Below are 15732 nucleotides of genomic sequence, written 5' to 3'. Positions count from 1 at the left end.
TCTCCCTTCCTGAAGGAACAGAGCCTCAGAGAGAACGGTTAGCCAGGCTGGAGGCCTTCCCCAGGCTTAGGTCCTCAGGCATAGACAACTCAGGGTCGTCTGTAGCTCCTTCTCCTGGACAAATGAGGAGGTGAGGTGCCATTAGCACCCACTCCTGGCTCTCAGATTTCACCTGTCCTGCCTGGGACTCCAGGGTCACAACTCTGTTCCTGAGGCTTCAGCTTCTTGTCATGGGAAAACAGCAAGAAGCACTTTGATAGCATGAAATGGTTCCCCTTTTTCTAACCCTCCTGGCCCTGAAAGCCTGATGGTTCTAAGCCCTCCTCCCACTTTTGAGGACCTGAGCCAACAAATCTTACAGAAGATAAAATAATAGAATTTTTTAATAAATTTTTTTTTTTTCCCAAACAACTTCTGTTGATCTTCACCACACAGGGGCCATGGTGGAGAGGAAAGTTCTCTCCAGGCACCCTAAAAAGTGTCCAAGGTAGACATAGGAGAAAAGTATTTCTCCAGTGTCGGGAGGTTGAGGGGTGCTAGGATAAGCAGGGGCCTAGGGTTGGCCTGGCCCCGACTGAAGCATCCCTCCAAAGGGCTCCTGGGCAGGGCTCCCTTCCCGGGAGCTTCCAAAGGCTCTGCTGGTGGAAGATGCTCTGCAGACAAAGCCCCTGCCGAGTCCACTGTGGGCACTGGAAGAAGGGGTCAGCGGCTGCCTGGGGTGCCCACCCCAGCCTTTGGATGGGAACGGGTTAACGGCCAGAGTTGGGGAGAACAGGGCTGAGCCACCAGATGTGTCCTCCTGGGGCTGCCATAAGCCAGCAGCCTGAGAAGCAGGGAGAGGTGGCCTGGTCCCAGGGGAAGAGAGGAGCTGGGAGGGGAAAGAAGGCAGCAAGGCCGCAAGGCCTCAAGGCCAGAGGGCGGGGCCTGGGCCGGAGCCGCAGCTGGGGATGGGGGATGGGGGATGAGGGATGAGGGGGAGCAAGACACACCGGCCTCTTCAGTCTCAGCACCGCAGTCAGAGGTGGTGGGGGACCAGGAGCAAGACGCAAAGCAGAGGGGTGGGGAGCCCGGCCGAGAGCGCGGGGCCGCGGGAGTCCGGGGTCGCCTGGCAGGCAGCGCCGGGGCACGTCTGCTCGCCCCGCTGGTCCTCGTCCCCGTAGCTCCCCCAGTAGTCGTCCTCGGTGGGTGCGTCCCCGCCCTGGCGCCCCCGCGGGTCTTCGGCTGGCAGGTCTCGGTAGAGGGTGGAGGGGTCGGCGGGGGGCGCCCCGGCCTCGGCCACCCCGTACAGGTGGTTGGACGAGCTGTTGCCGCGGGCGCGGCTGCCGGGCCGCGTGGGCACGGCGGGCGGGCAGGCCTGGAAGTCGGCCTCGCTGAGGGCGCGCAGGTCGCGGCCCTGGCGCTCCGGGGGCGTGGCGCACGTCACGTCGGAGCTGGACACGCGCGCGCGCTGGAACCAGGCCCAGAGTGGCCGCGCGCGGCAGTCGCACGCCCAAGGGTTGGCGTTGAGCCGCAGGAACTCCAGCGCCGGCAGGTCGGCGAGCGCCTCACCCGGCAGCGAGGCCAGGCTGTTGTTGAACAGGTAGAGGATGGTGAGGCGGCTGAGGCCACGGAAGGCCGCGCGGTGCACGCCCTGCAGCCGGTTCCCGTGCAGCAGCAGCCGGTCCAGACTGCCCAGGCCGCGGAACACGTGCTCCGTTAGCAGCCGCAGGCGGTTCCCGTGGAGGAAGAGGTGGCTCAGGTTGGCCAGGTCCGCGAACAGATCATCCTGGCGGGGCGGGGGGGGGTCGGAGGGGAGAGAATAAGAGTGGTGAGTGGTTCTGAGACAGGCACCGAAGAAATCTGGGAAAGAAGGGGAGCACTGTGGTAGAACAGAAGGGGTTTGACCTTTTGATTCATAGAGTCCTGGGTTCTAATCCTGCCTCCTCTAACCTATTTAGAGGTTAATGTGAGAAACGCAATATAGTTCTTAAAACTTTGGGGGTGCATCAGAATCCCCTGCAGATCCCTGAGCCCTGCCCGCAGGGTTTCTGATTCAGCAGGTCTTGGAGCGGGGGGGGGGCGGGGGGGTGAGATTCTGCACGTCTTTACAAGTTCCCAGGTGGTACTGATGCTGCTGGTGGGAGGACCACGCTTGGAGAATGAGAACCTCTGATTTGGCTAAGTATGCTGACTTTCAGACTCCCTGACTTTCAAATCCTGGCCGTATTAACTGACACTTGAGCAAGTCACTCAGTATCCTTATGACTCAGTTTCTTCATCTGTAACATGTGGAGATTAAATGAAACAACATGTATTAATACATGTGGTGGGCATTCTGTGAGTTAGCCATTATTGTGAACTTGGCCAAGCCAGCAATCTGGCCAAGCCAGTCTTTAAAATGGAGGTGAATGTACCTCCCCCTGGGTTTGTTTTGAGGATTAAAGAAGACAATCCCCATACATATCAGATGGGTGAAGTGCCGGGCACAGGGCCTGGCACATTGGGATTCGGTCCAGTGATGAAGCCCACAGGCTCAGGTGTCAGCAGAACCCTGGCTCAAATCCAGCTTGCCCTCTTCCCAGCTGCGTTACTTTGGGCAAGTTATTTAGCCTCATTGAGCCTGTTTCCTCAGTGTGTGTAACTCAGAGAACAACTCTTTCAGCAGGCTGAGGGAGGGTTAGATGAGATCCTGTAAGGATGCCGTACCCGGTGGGCACACAGACCACCATCAATAAATGGTGGTTATTATGACAATAGTGTCTTAGTTAGAATTAGGTTCCATCCATTTTCCTCTAATAGAGGAGCTTCCTGGGACCCCAGAGTTCTGCTACTGGGCTGGGACATTAAGGGGACTATATCAGCTCCACCCCACAGAGGCGGGAGGGGAGGGGAAGGAAGCCTGCTGCCCCATGCCCTGCATCACTGTCCCCTTAGAGGGGCTGTCCCACCTGCCCAAGGCTGGGGAGTCTCTGAATCAGACCACATTAGTGCTGGAAGGACCTTGAACTGTGGTTCAGGGGAGTGGAGGAGCGGGTATGCTCCATGGAGGGGAGAGAGCAGGGGGCTGGCCCTTCATTTTAACCAGTTCACCAAGGTATTGGTGATGGTCAACCAGATTTGGGAATTAGTGCTTCTGGGTGCACCAGCCTAGCCTGCGTTTCTGCAGAGGAGAGCACTGAGACCCAGAGAGATGAAGGGCTTGCCAGAGAGGGGACCAGAGCCCCAGTACTGAGGTCCTCCCCTCTTGTGGAGGACATCACTGTGGTCAGCAGACCCAGGGGGGTCTGGTTCTTGGGGACAGGGGCATCCTCTGTGCTCAAGCCAGCTCACCCTGGATTCCCGTTTCCTGGCGGTGCCTCTCCCACCCTTCCCTGCCTGGGGAGATGATCCCCCCACCTCACCCAGGAGCCTGGTCTCAGGCTCTCAGGTGGGGGGAGGGCGTTGACTCCCAGCCCACACTCACAGCCTCCGCCTTCCTGTGCTCCTGCATTTTCTCGCCCCCTCCCATCTGGCTTCCGCCCTCTCTGCTACAGGAACTGAGCCTGCCAAGAACCCTCCTCTTGGCCACATTGAGATCCGTCCCCCTCAACCTTCTCGGCTGCCTGTGACACCAGCTTTCTCCACCTCCTGCTGCCACGGCCCCACGCCCAGTTCAGGTCTCCAGCGGAGGGCTCCCTGCACGTCCGTGGCCTCAGCCTGGCCCAGCGTGGCCTGGTGTCCTTGTCCTTTTCTTCTTGGCCCCCCCAGGGAGTGGGTTGAATCCCTTCCACTCAAACACCTAATTAGGGTTTCTCTTTTTAATGGAGTGTTAGCAAGAGTAGGACACGCCCACAGATACCTGGTCAGAGGATAATTATGGGGTGGGGTGGGGTATAGAGGGAACAGAGGTGATTGGCACTCTGGGACTTCCGGAAGTCAGGAAGGGAAGACCAGAAGTTCAGGGGTGCTAGGGAATTCAGGCACCTCTGACCTACAGCCCCAGTTTTTGGGCTACAGGATTCCTTGATTCCAATCTCCTTCTCCTTCCCCTGGCAAAAGTCCTGCCCCTCCTGCTCTGAGCCTCAGCCTGGGGGTCCATTCCCCCAACCCCCATCCACAGCTGTTGCCAAATCCTGTTGTCACTTCCTAGGCTGCAGCTCTCAGATCCGGTCCTTCCTCTAAAATGGTTCTCTGTGCATTAAGAAGCTCTTGACCTTCACAGCCCTCCCCCTCCCCCACCACACTCCCTATCGTGCCCTCCCTCTGGGCAGAGAGTGTCTGTTAAAGTCATCCTCGTCCATTTTGAAAACCACATTTCCCTCACCTCCCCCTGGCCAGTTCACAGCTCTCTGAAACCATTTGGAACCTCAACGCAGCATCCCTGCCCCCTTCCCTGGACAGCATCCTGTTCTTAACCTTGCCTCCCTCCAGCCTCCCAGCTCCAGTCTCTGGCACTGGTCAAATCAGCTGCTGCGCTGTGTGACCTTGGGCAGCTCCGGGCACCTCTCTGAGCGTCAGTTTTTTTTCATCTGTGAAACAAGGGACTTGAGATCGTTGATCATTAAGATCCATCCTCATCTGATATTAATGAGCGAGTGAGTCCTGGAATGTACGTCATTCATTCAAGAAAGCTGTACTGAGTGTCTGCTCCGCGCCAGGCACCCCACTCACAATGCTCACCGATCTAGGCTGGGTATCATCGCCATCGTTTGCGTCAGCAGCTGACTAACAGAGCGCTTACCGTGTGCCAGGCTCTGTGCTACACAGATCCCATGTAGTAAGCGAATCATCACAGCCCCATGAAGCAGATAATGTTTTTTTTTTGGCTGCGCCATGTGGCGTGTGGGATCTTAGTCCCTGACCAGGGATCGAACCCATGCCCCCTGCATTGGGAGCGCGGAGTCTTAACCACTGGACCGCCAGGGAAGTCCTGTGAAGCAGATAGTATTATTCTCCCCCTTTCAGAGGTTAGGAGAGGGAGGCTCGGAGAAGGCAAGTGACTGGCCTAGAGTTCAAGAGCTGATATGTAGTGGAAGGCAGACGTGAACTCTGGAGACAGAGCTCTGAACAGTTGCACTTTGGAGTCAGACAGACCTGGGCTCATTCTAGGCTGTGCCCTTTACGAGTTGGGTGACCTTGGATGGGTGCCTTAACTTCTCTGAGCCTCAGTGTCCTCAGCCATTGAATGGGGGAAATGATGCTTACTCTGGACTGGTCACACTAAACCCCTTTCAAGTAGCATCTCCTTTAATCCTCACAACGAACCCCTGAGTTACAGGTCATTTTTTCCATTTCACAGATGGGTCTACTGAGGCTTAGAGTAGTTAAGTAACTTGCCCAAAGCCACAGAGCAAATCAGATCTGCCTGAATGTAAAGACTGCTCTTTTACGCCATGCAGCCTGCTCTCACAATTAGAAGAGAGACAGGTGCCTCTATCATCTGGTTCCACTCCAGTAGGAAATACGCTCCAGGAGAGCAGGGACACAGTTTTTGTTCACTTCTGAATCCCTGGCACCCAGAACACTGCCTGGCATATAGTAGTTGCTCAGTAAGAATCTGTGATGAACGCACCTGGCACAGTGCCTGGCCTACAGCAGACAGTCTGTGAGAACCTCCACTCTACCCCATTCCCACTTCTACCTTCCTTATCCTGAAAAGCTGTGGTCCTCTTGCCTCCTCCAGATCTCCCCTCTCGGGGCAGGCCCGGTGGCGTCCTGGGTCACACCTGCACTCTGCGGATCTCAGCCCAGCCCGCATGCTTCCGCACCTGCCTGTGGCATCTCCCAGCCTAGTTTCTCCAGGCAGTTCACAGGCAGAGGCTGTCTCTTTCTTTCTCTTCTGTATAGGGCCAGGTGTGAAGATGTTTCCTTCCCATGATGCCCCCTACCATTCATGCCAGGGGTGTGCAGAACCAACACTTCCCATTTCAGAAGACCCCAGTGTCCACTCAAGGTGAGTGTCCACTGACCTTGCCCAGGTCTTTCCTGACCCCAGGCCCTGGCTGCCATTTGTGATGGAGGATCAGGTCATGACGACAAAATTTATTCAGCACTTAACTATGTGATTTATATATACGAACTCATTTACTCTTTACAGCCATTCTTTATGGAAGGTATTATTTTTATTATTCCCATCTTAAAGATAAGAAAACTGAGGTTCAGAGGGGGCAGCAACTTGTCTAAAGTTAAATAAGTCAGAATATAGCAGAGCAGGGATTCAAACTCAGGCCTGCTGACCCCAGATTCCTAATCTGAACAACTAATATATGTTGATAAGGAGGTCAGGATCTCAGTAGTAGTGGTTGTTGCACTACTAGTAATAATTAACAATAATAATGACAGCGCCCATATATTGATGTGGCCGTGCTAAATTTTTTTTTTTCTTTTTTTTTTTTTTATTTGCGGTACGCGGGCCTCTCACTGTCGTGGCCTCTCCCCGTTGCGGAGCACAGGCTCCGGACGCGCAGGCTCAGCAGCCATGGCTCACGGGCCCAGCCGCTCCGCGGCATGTGGGATCTTCCTGGACCGGGGCACAAACCCATGTCCCCTGCATCGGCAGGCGGACTCTCCTGTGCTAAATTTTAATCCTTACAAAACGTCTTAGGTAAGTATTATTGTTAATTACTATCATGATTGCCATTTTACAGATGAGGAAATGGCCATGGAGAGAGTGATTTGTCCAAAGTCGTATAGGAGCCAGGATTTGAACTTAGGTGTGGCAGACTCCAAAGCATGTGCTTTCACGGACTTCCCTGGTGGTGTAGAGGTTAAGACTCCGCGCTCCATTGCAGGGGGCATGGGTTTGATTCCTGGTCAGGGAACTAAGATCCCACATGCTGCGCAGTGCAGCCAAAACCAAAACAAAACAAAGCATGTGCTTTCAAAAATGAGCCTGCTCTGCTGTCCTTCTGAGTACCATTCCCCCTGCACCTGGTCGGCTCCCAGTGGAGAGTTCTGAAGGACAAAAATGGCCTGAAGTGTCATCAGACTACGAAGCCTGAAGTGCCACCAGCTCTTCCTGGTTGTGTGGCCTCAGAAACTTCATTTTTTGTCCCTACTGCCCCTAACCATCCCTACTGCCAGCCTGTTGTGAGGTTTGACGTGATACTGAGGACACGTTAAGCCCCCAGGCACATGGACAATGATTTAAGAGACTTTGGGACCCTTGGTCTCAGCTTCCTCATCTGTAAGGGAATATAAACAATCTCCCGACAGGGCTGTAGAAATGAGATGAGGTGACTGAGCACACTTTGGAAACCATGAAGTGCAAAGTCAGGAAGAAGAAAAAGGAGGGAGTGTTCTGGGACCCACCCATGGTCTCAGTATAATCCTTGAAGTTGACCCATATCTTCAGGATAGGGTCCAAGATGGGCCATTTCACTGAGACCAGTGTTAAATGAGGCTTGTTTCTCTTTTTAAAATAGTATCTTAACAAGCATTTATAGCGTGCCCACCGTATGCCAAGTGCTGTTCCAAGTGCTTTACAAATTATTCATGCACTTAACACTTATAAAATCCCTAGAAGATGGGTGCTATGGCTACCCCTATTTTACAGATGGAAAAACTGAGGCTCAGGGAGGTTAAAAAATGCCACACACTTGTAAATGGCAGAGTTGATACCCGTCAAGTCCTTAGCACAGCGCCTGATGCATAGTGTGCCTGCTAAGTGCTAGTGGGCTATTATTATCATTACTTATGCAATAATAATAACACACAACATATTTTCCCAACATACTGTACATTTTACTTCTTGTCTCTTCCCGCCACTAGAATGCTCTCTGCGAAGGCAGGAGTTTCGTCTGTTTTGTTCGCTGCCCTTTTCTCAGCACCAAGCACATTCTGAGTGCTCAATAAACGTTAAATTATTATTGCTATTGTTGTTGTTATAATTATCAGCATCAAATCCACCAGTTAGGCCTCAACCTGGGATGGGGAGAAGGAAGTGCCTTCCAGGTTGGTGTGGGGAGAGGGGAGAGTTTGGATATCCAGAGGTTGTGTAGCCGAGGGAGAATTTTCTCCCAGAGTGGCTTGGAGGGTGTGTTATTGCTTCCTGGGGAAATAGAATGGGAGGATTTGACTGTCAAACAGTCAGCATAACGACAATAATAAACAATATTTAGATCAATAATAATAACAATAAATAGCAATGACTGTTATTCCTTCCGTTTTCAGAGCATCCATTTTCCAGCTGCTTAACAGCTCTTTACCCTTTTTTTCCTTCACCCGTTGCACTGAGACAACAGATTTGGGGGATAGGTTTGGGGGACGGAATCTAGAAAGGGTAGGGTTTCCCCTTGTCCCATGACCCAGTGAGGTGGAACCTCCTATGGGATACCAGTTGCAGTGGCTCTGCCCTCTTGCCCACCTCCCCGTGTTGTGGGAGGGCATGGGGGTGGGCGAGAAAAGCCGCCACGAAGCCCTTTGGGCTGGGGTGCCTGGGGAAAGGCAGAGTCCCCTAAAGGCAAACTAGGGGGAAAGGAGAGATCACAGAAAGACACACACACCCAGACAGACATGGGGGTGTGTGTGTGGAGTGGGCGTGTGAAGGGAGACAGACAGAAGAGGCAGAGGGAGACAGATGGGGGAGGCAAGTTAGTGAGCGAGAGAGACAGGGACAGAAAAGGAGAGACGGACAGACAGGCAGAGGCAGTCAGAGGGTACAGAGAAAGATAGAGGAGACAAAATAAAGAAAAGCCCCTGGAGAAAGGGGGAGGGACAGAAACCTAGGAAAGGGACAGAGAAATAGAGGTGCTGAGACAGAGGCGGGGAGGGTGAGCAGCGACAGAGGGGCCGAGAGGCCCCAGGGAGAGAGGGAAGCAGGAGAGGGCTGTGTGCGCGCGCGTGCGCGTGCGCGCGCGCCGGGCTAGGGCCGGCTCACCTGTAGGTGGAGCAGGCTGTTTTCCTGGAGGTAGAGGTACTGCAGGCTGACCAGGCCGCGGAAGATGTTGCCCGGCAGGCTGCTGAGCTGACAGCGGTACAGATGCAGCGACTGCAGCCGCTCCAGGCCCTGGAAGGTGTCGGGCTCCAGAGAGCGCAGGTGCCGGTTGTCGCCGAGGTCCAGCTCCTCGAGCGCCTGCAGGTGGCGGAAGGTGCCCGGATAGATGGCGGAGAGGTTGTTGGAGAAGAGCCACAGAGTGAGCAGGTTAGGCCCGAAGGTGCCAGGCCGCAGCGTGCGGATGAGGTTGTTCTGCAGGAACAGGCGCTGCGTGCTGGGCGGCAGGGACAGCGGCACCGACGAGAAGTTGTTGGCCTGGCAGCTCACGGTGGGCGGGGACGAGTAGCAGGTACAGAGCATGGGGCAGCTGGGGGCAGCTGGGGGCAGGGCCAGGAGCATCAGCAGGAGGCAGGCCGGGGCGGGACCTGAGGGGAGGGCGCGGAGATCTCTCTGGGCGGGCTGCGAGCGTGGGAGTGCCAGCCAGGGGCCCCGCCCACCCACCCCTAAGGCGACCCTTGCTGAGAGCCTTGCGTTTCTAGCTTGGGTGGGGGGTTCTGGGTGCAACCTCAGAGTCGCGAGAGGCCCTGGCCACTTCCGCTTTTGGAGGCTCCTGGTATATTAAAGAATAAAGAAATGCCAAGAGGACATTGTAGGAAGCACTGTGATAGGTTGAAAGTTGTTTGATGAGTGATTGTCTACTTTCATTCCTGTTTTCACTATGGTAGGTTTGACCATGACTTTGGTCTTGAGACTTGGGCTGGACAGTGCTTTGTTGGAGGCAGTCCTATACAACGATGTCCTATATAGGGTGTTTAGCAGCATCCCTGTCCTCTACCCATTAGAGGTGTAACACCCCTCCCCCTGCCGTTATGATAACCTATGATGACCGAAACGTCTCCAGACGTCGCCAGGTATCACCTGGGGAGCAAAATTGACTCCATTTGAGAACAGGTGGTATTAAATTGAGACCCTCTGTGAACCTAAGGCCCATGGAAAATGGCCCTCCGGCTACCTCTGGGGTCTGGTCTTGCTGGCCCACTGGTGACCACAGCCCTCCTCCCTCATCTCTCCACACTGGAAGGGGTCTTAGGAACCAAGGGACAGGGGGTCTCCAGCCACCTGCAGCAGAATCATCAGAGGGTCCTGGAAAGAATGCTGCTTCCTGGGCCCTGCCTGTGCAGAATCAGCATCCCTGGGGGAATAGCTCAGGAATCTGCATTTTACACCCCAGGCTTTTCTCATTCAAAGTCACTTCAAAATTCTTTTTCAGGACTTCCTTGGCGGTCCAGTGGTTAAGACTCTGCGCTTCCGCCACATGGGGGCACTGGTTTGATCCCTGGGGAACTATGATCCTACTTGGTGCGGCCAAAAAATAATTATAATCGTTTTTCAAAGTAACTTTTGAAGGTTGGCTATGATCCAGCCTTGTTATGATATAGATGGAGAGGCAGGCTCAGGGAGGCCCAAGGGCCTGGGGGCTAAAGAGTCGTGTCTAGGCCTCCGTATCCCTGAGCTATAGCAGGGGCTCTGGGGCCCCTCATCCATCCCTGTCCCCTGGCCTTCTGACCCTCACGGCAGCTGATGCAAGTTCTGGGCTGGAACTAGCTTGACCTCTACCCTTTATCATGACTTCCGGATGAGTCTCGGGATTTTCATCTGGCAGGTTTTGCACTCCAGAAGCCAGGCAGTCATTCTCTGGGCACACGTGGAATGAGCACCTTCTGCTCCAAACAGTGTGCTACCGCCTGTGAAGGCAGAGGAAGACCTTTGCCCTTGGACCCAAGGACCTGAGATCCTGGGTCCTCAGGGTGGAGCCTGAGGGGTCCGTGACTTTCACTGACGCCTGGTGTCAGAGGTTGCTGTGTGTGAATGCGCGTGGGAGCCGGGTGCCCTCTACACGAAGTGCTGCTGAGCCCGGGGTGGGCACATGGCACCGACAGGCCCCGCGTGTGGCGCGGACATCACGGAAGCTGGGCTGTGCCTCCTCCCGCGGAGGAGCGCAAAGGCGCAGGGTGGGGACCCCGGCGCCACGCCACCCGGCCCACAGCGAGCGTCCCGGCTCCTCCCCGCGCCGCTGCGCGCAAGCGTGTGCCGGTGGTCCTCCGCGTGTGTGTGAGTGCCGGGCCCCGTGCGTGTGTAGGCTGGGTGTGATGTAATACTCGGTGACACAGCGGCTGCTGTTCCCTTCGTTCACACCACCTCCGCGTTTCTCGGCCCTTCTCACCCCTCCCCCGTGCGACGTTTCACGATTACTTTCTCCTCCCGAGTTTTTCCACATTGGGTGGAAGAGCATGTCTCTCACCCCTCAACCCAACCAGGCAGGGGCGGGGTGCGGGAGCCCGTTAGGGAGCCCTGGGTGGGTTTCAGGAGGGCTGAGGTTTGAGGCTTAGAACAGGAGATCTTGGAGGTGGAAAATCCTCCAGGTTCACCTGGTTCAAGCTCTGGTTCTATTGAAGTGATGGCTGGGGCTCAGAGAGGGAAAGTGACTTGCCCAAGGTCACACAGCAACGTGATTGGCAGGGCAAGGACTAGAAAGGAGTCTCCTGATGACCGGCCAGAGCACTTCCCTTCCTGGTGGAGTCACCCTCTGAGCTCGCTTCCCCAAGGACTTGACACCAGAGAAAGCCAAATCCCTCTCTGATCCCTTAATCCCACCCCTTATCCACAGGCTCACAGGGTGTTCATTCAGAAGGCCGCCAGCCCTCCAAGGATTATGGAGCTCTTTCCTCAGCCTCTAGGGCCAACTGTTAACCCAGGAGAGACAGAGGGAAGGACACGTGATCCCAGAGTGCTCCAGAGTCGGGAGCCAGTCCCCTGGCACCAGGGTCTCTTCCAGCCTGGAGGCCGAGCTCAGCAGGGGCTGGCAGGGGCCCCACTCATTCCTCTAGCCCACAATTCCCTGGCCCCCCGCTTGCCCTCATTCGAGGGCTTCTCTCTCACTTCCCCACATCCCCTCCCTCTTGCCCTCATGTCTCCCCCCATCATGGCCCACCTCCCCAAGGCCAAGATGGTGCTCCCTGCGGGCTCTTTGAGGGGGGGCCCTGAGCAGGGGGCCCCTCCGTGACAGCTGTGGCGTAACAGTGACTCTGTTGCCATTTCTGGTCCTCGCTGCTGCCGTGCAAAGCAGCTGTAACCCAAGGAGCCTCATCCATAATTCAGGCTGCGGCTCTCACTGGAAGCAAGCGAGGAGGAGGGGCAGGTGGGGCTCTAGAGTGCTCTGCCCCCAGGCCTGGCTGGAGTGCTCCTGGGCAGAGGCAGTGGGCCCGGCTCACCGAGCCTTTCTCTCCCGCCTCCGCCCTCAGCCCCTGCCCAGCGTGTGCCCTTTCCCTTCCCAGCACCATCGCCTCCCCACCCCCTGCTTCTCCCAGCTCTTCACCATCACTCCTTCCCTCCAGGCCCGGGGCTTCCCTCTCTCCCCAAGGACCACAGTTCCACTCCTGGCCCCCATTTTGTGAATCCCTGGCAAAGACGGGGGCAAGAGGCACACAGAGTGTCAGAGCAGGAAGGTGGGGGACACCTCATCGGCCATCAAGTGCAAACCCCTTATTTCACAGGCCACACCGCTGAGGACTGGAGAGGGGAAGAGTTCATTTCTGAGGGGGCAGCCCAGGCCCTGACCGAATCTCTGTCAATCTGCCTTCGGTTATCTTTCTCGAAGGCTTCATTTTATGCCCCTACTACTATCTGGGCCGATTCTAACAGCCTCCCCACCCTCTCTGCTCAGTCCATCCATCCTCTTTTTTTTTCTCAAGTCAGCAGGTGATGGCTAGAGTTGCAGGGGAGCACAGAGCAAGGATGGGCAGAAACCATCTGTTATTAAACACCTACTGTGTGCCAGCCACTGTATTTGTACATGTCTTTATGCATAGAACACAACATAACATAGCCCCGGTGAGATCAATCTTATGGCTCCCAATTTGCAGATGAGGGGAGGGAGGCTCACAAACATGAAATGAGTTGCCTCAGGTCATGCAGCTAGTACAGGTGGAACCCAGATTGGACAAGTCCATGTTAAAAGGGACTCTCTGACCTTTCTTTGGGAGACCCCACATCATCCACAGACACCACCCCTGAGTGTGAGCGTTACGGCACTCAGGGTGGGGTAAAGGGAGCACAGAAATTGCACCCAGGTGCACAGGGCTGGGCCAGCAATGACACCGGCTCTGTGTGGCTATTCAGGGTCAAGGCAAGGTAAAGGACCCAGGTTCTCTCCAACTTTCCCCTCCTGGGCTCCAGGCTGTGGTTGTTCTAGGGGACGGCCCACCTGGGAGTCAGGAAGAGATGAGCAGTGTCCAGAAGATGTGGCCAGAACTGACCAGGGGAGGGAATGGAGAGAGGCCAGAACATGGTATTGATCCCAGAAGACTGAGGTGCCCAGAGCCAAAAAGTATCCACTCACTGAGGGCCCACTGTCAAGGACTCTGGGCTATCATCCTGGAGCACCAAGGCTCACAAACAGAGTTCTCAGCCCAGGAGCCACCATTAAGTCCAGAGATCCCTGTGAAAGAAGAAACTTGAGAAGGAAGCAGATGGACCCAGTGTAGAGGCAGGAAACAGGGTGCCAACCCTCAGGGCAGAGTGGCCCCAGGAAAAGTACTCCCTGGAAAGGGAGTCAAGGCCTCTGGTTTTGAAGGAGGGGCACAGGGTCCCAGACAAGAAGCAACAGCTCCACACCCAAAAGGGCTGGGCCTGCCGGGCAGATGCTGAGGTGGCAGGGGCTTGAGGAGGTGGGAGCCGGGGAACAGAACGGAGGTGGTGATGATGCCAGTGACGCAGGGGCCTGGGGAGGCACTGACGCGGGTGATGGAGGTTTAGAGCTGCAGCAACCAGCTTCTCACTCTGCCAGAATGTAACACCCCAAAATAAGCAGCCACCGTGGCGGCGGCGGCAGGATCCCACGACAGGGCCCAGAGATATAAATGGCAGCACGGAGCCAGCCAGGGTGCCCACCCTCGGAGGCTGCCACCCCACTTGAATGTCTTCCCCCTCTCCCCCTCACAGCCACCCCCAAGGCCCTGAGCTCAGAGCCCAGGGTCTGGCCCACTGGCCACTCCCTGAGAGAAGAGAAGTGACAGGCAGGCGCTTTGGAAATGGAGGGCTTCCCACGTGGAAGTGGTTACCAGAAGTCCCTTTGTCTCATCCTTAGGCCGCCCCCCTGGTCTCTCTCTCTCTCCCTCTCCCCTTTCTCTCCCTTCCTCCTTTCCTCCCTTTCCAGCCCCCATCCCCATCCTGATCACCCCCAGCCCCTCTCCTATCTCTGGTTTCCCATCCCCAACCCTACAGCTCATCCCAATCGTCTTCCCCTGTTCCTGACACCCCATCTCTGTCCACCATCCCCATCCTCCTCTGGTTTCTGGCTTTCTGATCTTCTCACTCCCCGTTCCTTCCCCATCCCTAGGGTCCCAGCCCTCATTCTCTTTCCTATTTCTCCCATCGCCAGGTTCTGGGTCCCTGGCCCTGGTCTTCTCCCCACCCCTCCCCTAATCTGGTCTCCCCTCTCTTTCCCTCTTCCTCTGTCCTCACCAGGGTCTCACTTCCCTCCAAGCTTTTCCCGTCTAACCTTTATTCCTCCTCCTACCCCCCACCCGCTTCCTATCGCCCTCCCCTGACCGCTCTCTCCATCTTTGGCCCCTTCCTATCCCCTTCCTTCTTACCCCTTCCCCACCCCACCCCCAGTCTCTGGCACACCCTTGTCTGTCCGTCACTCAGTTCGGGGAACTATCCCTTTTCTAGTGCCCTCCATCTGTTCTACCGCGGAGGGCCATTTGGATCTCCCTCCGCTCCCCGATCCTCCCGGACAGCCCCCTACCCTCATCCCTCGTCCTCCCCGGTGACTGGAAAGTGCTGAGGCACGGGGCACGAGAAGTTGCTGAGTCGGCGCTTCCCCAGCCGGCCGGAGTCCTCAGCGTCCCCCAGAGCAGGTGGAGCCCGGACAGCAGAACCTGAGCCTCCCTCCCCACCCCCCGGGGCCGGTCCGCCTGCCCCCTGCGTCCCCCCTCGGTCACGGGTTCTCCGCACTGCCCAGCAGGCTCCGAGTCGGGTGCGCGGCTCCTGCCGGCAGCTCTGGGGGCGGGGGCGGGGCCCGGGGCTCAGCATTTTTCCTCCCAGGTTACCCCCACCCCCACCACTGCCCCACCCTCGCGCCCTGGCGGAGGGGGCGCCCCGCTTGCCTCGGTAGGATGCTCTCTGCCCTCCCGCAGGCTGGGGTCTCCCTACCTTGCAGCAGGCTCCTGAGCCCGGGCAGCATCTTGTCTCGACGCTCGGGGGAGGGGGCGGCGGGGGGGAGGGCGCTCCAGCTCGCTCCCTGAGCCGGCCAGACGGACGGCGGGGACTCCGCGGGGCTCCGGGAGGGCCCGGGAGTCCCCGGGCTGTGTGGCCGGGCCGCGGCGCTCTACCCCGCGCCCCCTGGGCTGCGAAACTCGGGAGGAGCCATCGGCCCCGACGGGACGGGGTGGGGCGCGGCGGGACGGGGCTCGAGCTGGCCGTCGACGCCCGGTGCCCGCGCCCCCCAGCAGCGCAGGCAGCGCGCGGTGTCCGTCAGTCCGTCGGTCCGTGCGCGCCGGCTGCTCGCCGAGGGAGAGTGGGGACAGCGAGGATGCTCTTCCTAACCACCCCCCTCCTTCACGCACTCGCTGGCTCCTCCCTCGCTTCCTAGCTTGCCGACTTAACCCTTTCCTGGCCACTAGGAGGCGGGAGCGGCTTTCTAGCCCCCTCCATCCAGGCCCCCTCTCTTTCTTGGGGGATCCGGAGGACTGTGTTCGATCGCCTTCGCGGCGCCACGCTTCTAGAGAAATCCCTTCCTGGGGGGGGGGGGTGTGCGGTAGTGTAAGGGAACCCCG

At 56.9% G+C, this 15732-nt stretch overlaps 1 protein-coding gene across 1 annotated transcript; it reads right to left on the bottom strand.

The window, feature by feature from the left end:
* Positions 1–407: 407 nt before the first annotated feature.
* Positions 408–15481, bottom strand: RTN4RL2 (reticulon 4 receptor like 2). Its single transcript, XM_081240634.1, has 3 exons — positions 15110–15481; positions 8837–9318; positions 408–1765 (listed from the first exon to the last, which is right to left on the bottom strand). The coding sequence occupies exons 1-3, from the start codon at positions 15138–15140 to the stop codon at positions 1016–1018; spliced, it is 1263 nt and encodes a 420-aa protein (XP_081096760.1). The 5' UTR covers positions 15141–15481; the 3' UTR covers positions 408–1015.
* Positions 15482–15732: the final 251 nt, after the last annotated feature.

The sequence above is a fragment of the Mesoplodon bidens genome, assembly GCF_964165515.1.
Source record: "Mesoplodon bidens genome assembly, chromosome: 7".
NCBI classification, from domain to species: Eukaryota; Metazoa; Chordata; class Mammalia; order Artiodactyla; family Ziphiidae; genus Mesoplodon; species Mesoplodon bidens.
This window is presented reverse-complemented; position numbering and strand designations above follow the sequence as displayed.